Genomic DNA, 9138 nt, shown 5'->3' on the forward strand with positions numbered 1-9138 from the left:
TTGATTGGCTCAAGGTTCTGCAGCTGTACAGGAAGCGTGGTGCCAGCATCTCCTTCTGGGGAGGCCTCAGAGAGCTTTTACTTATGGCAAAAGGATGCAGGCCAGAGAAGGGGAGCAAGAGAGAGTAAGAAGGGGAGGTGCCACACACTTAAACAACCAGATCTGGCAAGGGATCACTTACCATTGCAAGGACAGCACCAAGTCATGAAGGATCTGCCCCCATAACCCAAACACCTTCCACCAGGTCGCACCTCCAACACTGGGAATAACATTTCAACGTGAGATTTGGGCGGGGGACAAATATCCAAACTATGTCACGGAGCAAGAGGAGGTCCCTGGAGCTGTTGAAGCAGAAATGGGGTGAAGAATAGAGGTGGAGGGTGCTTAGGCTTCCAAGGTCTCTTCTAGGTGTGAGATGGAGGGATTCTGCGACCAAGTCACCTGGAGAGTGACTCAACAAGGTGATTGCTTTCCCAAGCACGAGCCCTTGGGGGACAGACGGGGGCTGAAAACTGGCACACATTCTTCCTGGATCCTTTGACATGTGATCATTCAAAGATAACAGTTCAAAGATAACAAAGGGATTGAAGCTTTACCAATCCCTTTCTTATTGTGGCATTTTCTCTATTAAAAATAAATACTCATTTATACTATAACTTACATACTATAACTTACAGAATCAGTACCAATTCTGAAAGTATACAAAGCGTTGCCTTACTTTAAGGAAGGAGACCACTACTACTCCTGCTGCCCTCCTCCCCCGACCTTGCCTAGTTCACAAGACAGGAGGAAAGAGACAAAGCAAAAAGTTGGAAAGAAACAGAAGTAAGATAAACAGCCAGTCAACCTTGGCACCACCACCCAGCCCTAGGAGTTAAAAAAAAGTAATAATAATAACAGCAACCCCTGACCTAAACTACTTGTGTTAGCTGTAAGTTCCAGACATTATATGAAAAAGCATTGCAAAACTTTCTGTTCTGTTACCTGATGCATGTAGCCCCCAGTCACTTTTCCCACGCTTGCTCGATTTATCACGACCCTTTCATGTGGACCCCCTCAAAGTTGTAAGCCTTTAAAAAGGCCAAGAATTGGCCAGGCGTGGTGGCTCATGCCTGTAATCCCAGCACTTTGGGAGGCCAAGGCGGGCGGATCACGAGGTCAGGAGATCGAGACCATCCTAGCTAACACAGTGAAACCCCATCTCTACTAAAAATACAAAAAAATTGAGTCAGTAATTGGGCTTTTAGAAAGAGGAAAAGTATTGCTCTCCCTCTCCCTCTCCTTTCCACGGTCTCCCTCTCATGCCGGGCCAAAGCTGGACTGTACTGCTGCCATCTCGGCTCGCTGCAGCCTCCCTGCCTGATTCTCCTGCCTCAGCCTGCCGAGTGCCTGCGATTGCAGGCGTGCGCCGCCATGCCTGACTGGTTTTCGTGTTTTTTTGGTGGGGACAGGGTTTCGCTGTGTTGGCCGCACTGGTCTCCAGCTCCTAGCCGCGAGTGATCCGCCAGCCTCGGCCTCCCGAGGTGCCGGGATTGCAGATGGAGTCTCATTCACTCAGTGCTCAATGGTGCCCAGGCTGGAGTGCAGTGGCGTGATCTCGGCTCGCTACGGCCTCCACCTCCCAGCCGCCTGCCTTGGCCCCCCAAAGTGCGGAGATTGCAGCCTCTGCCCGGCCGCCACCCCGTCTGGGATGTGAGGAGCGTCTCTGCCCGGCCGCCCTGTCTGAGAAGTGAGGAGACCCTCCGCCTGGCAACCGCCCCGTCTGAGAAGTGAGGAGCCCCTCCGCCTGGCTGCCACCCTGTCTGAGAAGTGAGGAGCGTCTGCGCCCGGCAGCCACCCCGTCTGGGAGGGAGGTGGGGGGGGGGGTCAGTCCCCCCGCCCGGCCAGCCGCCCCGTCCGGGAGGGAGGTGGGGGGCTCAGCCCCCTGCCCCGTCCAGGAGGTGAGGGGCGCCTCTGCCCGACCAGCTGCCCCGTCCGGGAGGGAGGTGGGGGGCTCAGCCCCCCCTCCCGGCCAGCCGCCCCATCTGGGAGGGAGGTGGGGGGGTCAGCCCCCCGCCTGGCCAGCCACCCAGTCTGGGAGCTGAGGGGCGCCTCTGCCCCGCCGCCCCGTCTGGGATGTGAGGAGCACCTCGGCCCGGCCGCGACCCCGTCTGGGATGTGAGGAGCGTCTCTGCCCGGCCGCCCCGTCTGAGAAGTGAGGAGACCCTCCGCCTGGCAACCGCCCCGTCTGAGAAGTGAGGAGCCCCTCCGCCTGGCTGCCACCCCGTCTGAGAAGGGAGGAGCGTCTGCGCCCGGCAGCCACCCTGTCTGGGAGGGAGGTGGGGGTCAGCCCCCCGCCCAGCCAGCCGCCCCGTCTGGGAGGTGAGGGGCGCCTCTGCCCGGCCGCCCCTACTGGGAAGTGAGGAGCCCCTCTGCCCAGCCAGCCACCCCGTCCAGGAGGTGAGGGGCGCCTCTGCCCGGCCGCCCCTACTGGGAAGTGAGGAGCCCCTCTGCCCAGCCAGCCGCCCCATCCAGGAGGGAGGTGGGGGGGGTCAGCCCCCCCGCCCAGCCAGCCACCCTGTCCGGGAGGGAGGTGGGGGGCTCAGCCCCCCGCCCAGCCAGCCGCCCCGTCCAGGAGGTGAGGGGCGCCTCTGCCCGGCCGCCCCTACTGGGAAGGGAGGAGCCCCTCTGCCCAACCAGCTGCCCTGTCCGGGAGGGAGGTGGGGGGCTCAGCCCCCCGCCCGGCCAGCCGCTCCGTCCGGGAGGGAGGTGGGGGGGGGTCAGCGCCCCCTCCCGGCCAGCCGCCCCATCCGGGAGGGAGGTGGGGGGCTCAGCCCCCCGCCCGGCCAGCCGCCCTGTCCGGGAGGTGAGGGGCGCCTCTACCCGGCCGCCCCTACTGGGAAGTGAGGAGCCCCTCTGCCCAGCCAGCCGCCCCGTCCGGGAGGGAGGTGGGGGGTCAGCCCCCCGCCCGGCCAGCCGCCCCGTCCGGGAGGGAGGTGGGGGGGTCAGCCCCCCGCCCCATCCGGGAGGGCGATGGGGGGGGGTCAGCCCCCCACCTGGCCAGCCACCCAGTCCAGGAGCTGAGGGGCGCCTCTGCCTGGCCGCCCCTACTGGGAAGTGAGGAGCCCCTCTGCCCGGCCACCACCCCGTCTGGGAGGTATACCCAACAGCTCATTGAGAATGGGCCATGATGACGATGGCGGTTTTCTGGAATAGAAAAGGGGGCAAGGTGGGGAAAAGATTGAGAAATCGGATGGTTGCCGTGTCTGCGTAGAAAGAAGTAGACATGGGAGACTTTTCATTTTGTTCTGTACTAAGAAAAATTCTTCTGCCTTGGGATCCTGTTGATCTATGACCTTACCCCCAACCCTGTGCTCTCTGAAACATGTGCTGTGTCCACTCAGGGTTAAATGGATTAAGGGTGGTGCAAGATGTGCTTTGTTAAACAGATGCTTGAAGGCAGCATGCTCGTTAAGAGTCATCACCACTCCCTAATCTCAAGTACCCAGGGACACAAACACTCTGCCTAGGAAAACCAGAGACCTTTGTTCACTTGTTTGTCTGCTGACCTTCCCTCCACTAGTGTCCTATGACCCTGCCAAATCCCTCTCTGTGAGAAACACCCAAGAATGATCAATAAAAATAAAATTAAATTTAAAAAAAATACAAAAAAAATACAAAAAAATTAGCTGGGTGTGGTGGTGGGTGACTGTAGTCCCAGCTACTCGGGAGGTGGAGGCAGGAGAATGGCATGAAATCGGGAGGCAGAGCTTGCAGTGAGCCGAGATTGTACCACTGCACTCCAGCCTGGGCAACAGAGCGAGACTCCAGAAAAAAAAAAAGGCCAAGAATTTATTTTTCAGGGAGCTCGGCTCTTAAGACGCAAGTCTGCTGAGGCTCCCGGCCAAATAAACCTCTTCCTTCTTTAATCCAGTATCTGAGGAGTTTTGTCTGCAGCTCATCCTGCTACAACTTCATGTCACACCTGGAAAGCTTACATAGGCCAGGGGTGGTGGCTCATGTCTGTAATCCCAGTACTCTGGGAGGCCAAGGTGGGCAGATCACCTGAGGTTAGAAGTTCAAGACCAGCCTGGTCAACACTGCAAAACCCCGTCTCTACTAAAAATACAAAAATTAGCCAGGTGTGGTGGCAGGTGCCTGTAATCCCAGCTGCTCAGGGGAGACTGAGGCATGAGAATCGCTTGAACCTGGGAGAGGGAGGTTGCAGTGAGCTGAGATCACGTCACTGCACTCCAGCCTGGGGGATAGAGAGAGGCTCTGTCTCCAAAAAAAAAATACAAAAAATTAGCCAGGCATGGTAGCTTATGCCTGTAATCCCAGCTACCTGGGAGGCTGTGGTAGGAGAATCGCTTGAACCCGGGAGGAGGAGGTTGCAGGGAGCCAAGATTGTGCCATTGCACTCCAGCCTGGGCAAAAAGAGCAAAAGTCTGTCAAAAAGGGAAGGGGAGGGGAGGGGAAGGTTACATAGATGTGAAAGTGAACTGCCAGCCATGAGCAACAAATCCGAGTGACATGTCTTCTTCATGGTCCTGACACGGACGCGTGGGTTCGATCTGACAGCAGCCTGTGCCATCATAGCTACTGCTCATGCATGCATTCGGGGTGCCCAAAGTGATGCTGAGGGGGGCATTCCTGGATTCAGCCCTCCAGGAGACCATGAGGAGGCTGGTGCGATAGTGCAATCAGATGAAGAAGCCTGGGCTGCACAGGGGCCACTGCAAGTGAAGACTCAAGAGGCCAAGCTGACTCCCAGAGGCTAGGGCCACTAAGGTGGGTGCCGAGGCAGGGGCCAGGCTGGGAACATGAGAGGCCATTTGGGTAGGGAGATAAGTTCCGTGAGTGAGGGCCAAGGGTCTGACCTCCTAGTGTGGCTGGAGAAGCAGAGACAACAGAGTGCAAAAAGAGAAATGGGCCAGGCGAGGCCATCTGGCAACGCACTGCCCACCCTCCATTGCGTGCCTTTAGCTGCAAAAACAGGTGGCATCTTCCGGCCGGTTTGCTCGCCACTCACCTTTCGAGCATGCGCACCCTCCGAGATTGCCAGGAATTGACTTCTCTGTGGCCAATGAGGTGCCGCGTTCCTCCAGGCTCATCCAATGAACTTATCCGATGCTTTTGCATCCACCAATAGGGTTTCGAGTGCTGTGTGGCCAGGCTGGCCCGGCCTTGCGTTGTAAGAGAATGCCAAGCCCGGGGAGAAGGCGTTCTGGGCCTCAACTTTGGCGTCGTGAGATTCTTGTGAGGCGTCTGCCTGGAAGCCGGCAGCAATTTTGCTTCTTTAAAGAGAAAAAGAAGGCTAGGGACTCAGATTCCTGGATTCTGAGGAAAGAGAAGGCTGGGGACCCAGATCCTGGCTCTGAGGGGAACGAGGGTTGGGGGCCTGGGCTCCCGGGCCTGAGAGGGAGGGGCCCAGAATGGTGTGTCCCGCAGGAAAAGGTGGTTGGAACCCAAACTCCTCGATCCCTACATAGGACGGGGCTGGGCTCTCAGAATCCCGGGTTCTGAGGGGGCTGGGGGCCGAGATTCTGGGTCCCTGAGAGAATGTAAGGGACCCCTGAGACTGAGGGAGAAGCGGCCTTCAGGGCCACACTCCTGATCCTGAAGTTGGAGGGCACTGGGTGGCCGGGCCTGAGAATTAAAACCATGAAAAACTGGGGCGTGATAAACCTGTGAACTCGCTCCAGCTCACAAGCCGGTTAGGGACAGAACGACTTTAGAAGTCGTGGTCATATACCATAAACCCCACTATGAGGCCGGGCATGAGGGCTCACTCCTGGAATCCCAGCACTATGGGGGGACGAGGCGGGCAGATCACCTGAGATCAGGAGTTCGAGACCAGCCTGACCAACATGGTGAAACGTCATCTCTACTAAAAATACAAAAAATTCACCGGGTGTGGTGGCGGGCACCTGTAATCCCGGCTACTCGGGAGGCTGAGGCAGGAGAATTGCTTGAACCTGGTAGGCAGAGGCAGTGAGCCGAGATTGCGCCACTGCACTCCAGCCTGGGTGACAGTGCAAGACTCCGTCTCAAAAAAAAAAAAAAAAGGCAGATTAAAACACCCCACCCTGAAGTCAGTACTTGCCAGGACCTAGATTTGATCTCATGCGCTCTGGCTGAAAAGTTAATTGCCTTCTCTCCATCAGATTCACAGATCCAGACCAGCTCCTCCCAGACCTCTCCAGAAGAAGCCATGGGAACCCCCCGTATCCAGCATTTGCTGATCCTCCTGGTCCTAGGAACCTCCCTCCTGACCTGTGCATATGGGGGACGTAGGGGAGAGCCGTGTGTCACAGAAGGTGGACTGATGATGAAAAAGGAGCCGCCTTGGCCCATGGAGAAGTGCTTATCCTTTTCTTGTTTTCTCCTCAGTGGGCCTAGAGCTGTATTGTCAAAAGGGTCTGTCCATGACTGTGGAAGCAGATCCAGCCAATATGTTTAACTGGACCACAGAGGAAGTGGAGACTTGTGACAAAGGGGCACTTTGCCAGGAAACCATACTAATAATTAAAGCAGGTGAAATGAGATGGGGCAGTTGGGCTGGGTAGGAGGGAGGTTGATTATGTCCATGCCAATCCTTGTTCCCTTCGTCCAGGCCAATCGTGACAGCCACCATCCATTTCCCCTCCTTCCTGTCTCATAACAGGGACTGAGACAGCCATTTTGGCCACGAAGGGCTGCATCCCGGAAGGGGAGGAGGCCATAACAATTGTCCAGCACTCTTCACCTCCCGGCCTGATCGTGACCTCCTACAGTAACTACTGTGAGGATTACTTCTATAATGACAAAGACAGCCTGTCTCAGTTTTGGGAGTTCAGTGAGACCACAGGTACCCTGGAAGTGGGGGAGATAGGTACTAAGAGAAACTCCATAAAGAGCTTGTGTATGGCCTCCCTTTGCATTCTGACTTGGCTTAGCCTAAGTGGCCCATACCCCAAAGTACCTCACAGTTCAAGTAATTTTATGTTTCTGAATTGTTCATTGGGATCTAAACACTGCTCAGAGCAGCGAGACACCAGTGAAGCCTGGAGTGTAAACTGGGTTTTGTGTTTATTAAGCAGTAAGACAGGCCGGGTGAGGTGGCTCGCCTGAGGTCAGGGGTTTGGGACCAGCTTGGCCAACATGGTGAAAACCTGTCTCTACTAAAAATACAAAAATTAGCTTAGCCTGGTGGCGCACACCTGTAATCCCAGATACTCGGGAAGCTGAGGCAGGAGAATTGCTTGAACCCAGGAGGCAGAGGTTGCAGTGAGCCAATATCACACCACTGCACTTCAGCCTGGGACAGAGAGCAAGACTCCATCAAAAAAAAAAAAAAAAAAAAAAAAAGCAATAAGACATCAGTGTAGGTTTCTGAACAGGGTGGTATTATCAGTCTAACAAGTATTGGTTTCCCACTGCTGCACGAGAACAGCCCAGTTCCCCAATTTACAAGGCCTGTAGTAACTTGGCCCTGCCTGTCTTTTCAGCTTCATTTCCCTCTCTTCCCTCTCTCATTTACTGTGTGCTAACTGGGGCTAATACTCAAAATGCTTAACAATGTAGATGGCACTGGCCAATCAAAATGGATTCTGGCCATAAAAAACAAAAGCAAAAACAAAAAAAAACAGATCAAAGAAACAGCTGGGCCTACAAGCTGAATATCAGTCGTGCAACTTCTCACAATTCCCTGAATCCACCAAGCTGGCTCACACCACCTGACCTTTGTCCTTGCTGTTTCCTTTACTACCCCTCCCCACCCCATTTTCACACAGCTAACCCCTGTTCATCCTCCATGTCAACTCAAGTATCAGCCCTTTGAAAATATTTACCAAATTCTTTTAGGTAGTTTGGTATTCCTCCATTCCTTTGTCATTATACCTTGAAGACAGCAGCTACAGAATTGATTACTTACATGTCTTTCTCCTAGGCAGAGATGCCAGGTGACAGGAACTATGTCCTTTTCATCTCTGTATCTTCACACCTCAGCAGAGTTTGGAAGTCAGATCGATGGAGATTTCACAGCAGAGAACACCAGCTGGGGAAGGATGGGGAGGCTGAATTAATGGGCCTTGATTAGAGTGGCATCTGCAGGAAAATCTTGGGGAAGAGAAGGCAGCAAGGAGCAACATCTCTGGAGGCAGGACCTGCCCTTAACTGTCTCTCTCGTTTCCCTCCAGCTTCCACTGTGTCAACAACCCTCCATTGTCCAACCTGTGTGGCTCTGGGGACCTGTTTCAGTGCTCCTTCTCTTCCCTGTCCCAATGGTACAACTCGATGCTATCAAGGAAAACTTGAGATCACTGGAGGTAAACTGAAATGAACATCTGATAGTTTCAGAGGCTGGAAAACCATTTGAGTGGCTCCCAAGAGATTCTGACACTGAGCTCTCCAGGGATGAGGGGGGACTGGATTCTCCTCTGATGTCCTAAAACATCTCTGTCTCTCCCCATCCTTCCTTGTTCTATAGGTGGCATTGAGTCGTCTGTGGAGGTCAAAGGCTGTACAGCCACGATTGGCTGCAGGCTGATGTCTGGAATCTTAGTAGTAGGACCCATGTTTGTGAGGGAAGCGTGCCCACATCAGCTGCTCACTCAACCTCGAAAGACTGAAAATGGGGCCACCTGTCTTCCCATTCCTGTTTGGGGGTTACAGCTACTGCTGCCATTGCTGCTGCCATCATTTATTCACTTTTCCTAAGAAAGCACTTCTGGGCCTGGGTCTGAGGACATCTTTTTTGACTGGGAGCCTTCTTACTGTTGAGGTTCAACAAGCTGAGGAGTAGATGGGAATTTGAGGGAGAATAGAGAGATACTATGAACGTATTTGACATTTTTAATACAATTTCTACTGTAATTTTTGTATGCAGTAGGCGTTACTAATAAACATTTCTGCTGTGATTTGTGTATGTTTCAACACTAGAAGTGGAATTTTAGTGCTGAAAGAGCCTTTAAAATTCATCTTCTCCAAACCACACATTCTCCAGAAAGAGAATCTGAGATCTGGAAAACTTCAGTGAGTTTCTTAAATTTAGCTATGGCCAGAGCCAAGGCAAGAACTTACATATTTTGACGTAAAGTCTGATTTTCCTTTCACTCTAATATGCTAGCTCTTCTTGCTAGCAGGAGAAGTAACTAGCATTAGCCTCCTCCAGAGCAC

General features: G+C 54.0%; 1 protein-coding gene across 3 annotated transcripts; it reads left to right on the forward strand.

Annotated features, from left to right (window-relative positions):
• Positions 1-4690: 4690 nt before the first annotated feature.
• On the forward strand, positions 4691-8879 carry TEX101 (testis expressed 101). 3 transcript variants are annotated; one of them, XM_016936063.4, is made up of 6 exons: positions 4691-4770; positions 6147-6257; positions 6373-6516; positions 6647-6829; positions 8160-8288; positions 8450-8879. In XM_016936063.4, exons 2-6 carry the CDS (start codon positions 6194-6196, stop codon positions 8677-8679), a joined length of 750 nt encoding a protein of 249 aa, XP_016791552.1. In that variant the 5' UTR covers positions 4691-4770; positions 6147-6193; the 3' UTR covers positions 8680-8879. The 3 variants fall into 3 exon arrangements, with proteins under 3 accessions (XP_016791552.1, XP_063656833.1, XP_063656834.1); XM_063800764.1 differs by lacking the exon at positions 4691-4770 and adding an exon at positions 5171-5238; XM_063800763.1 differs by lacking the exon at positions 4691-4770 and having other exon boundaries at positions 5158-6257.
• The last annotated feature ends 259 nt before the right edge of the window (positions 8880-9138 follow it).

The sequence above is a fragment of the Pan troglodytes genome, chromosome 20, assembly GCF_028858775.2.
Source record: "Pan troglodytes isolate AG18354 chromosome 20, NHGRI_mPanTro3-v2.0_pri, whole genome shotgun sequence".
NCBI lineage: Eukaryota > Metazoa > Chordata > Mammalia > Primates > Hominidae > Pan > Pan troglodytes.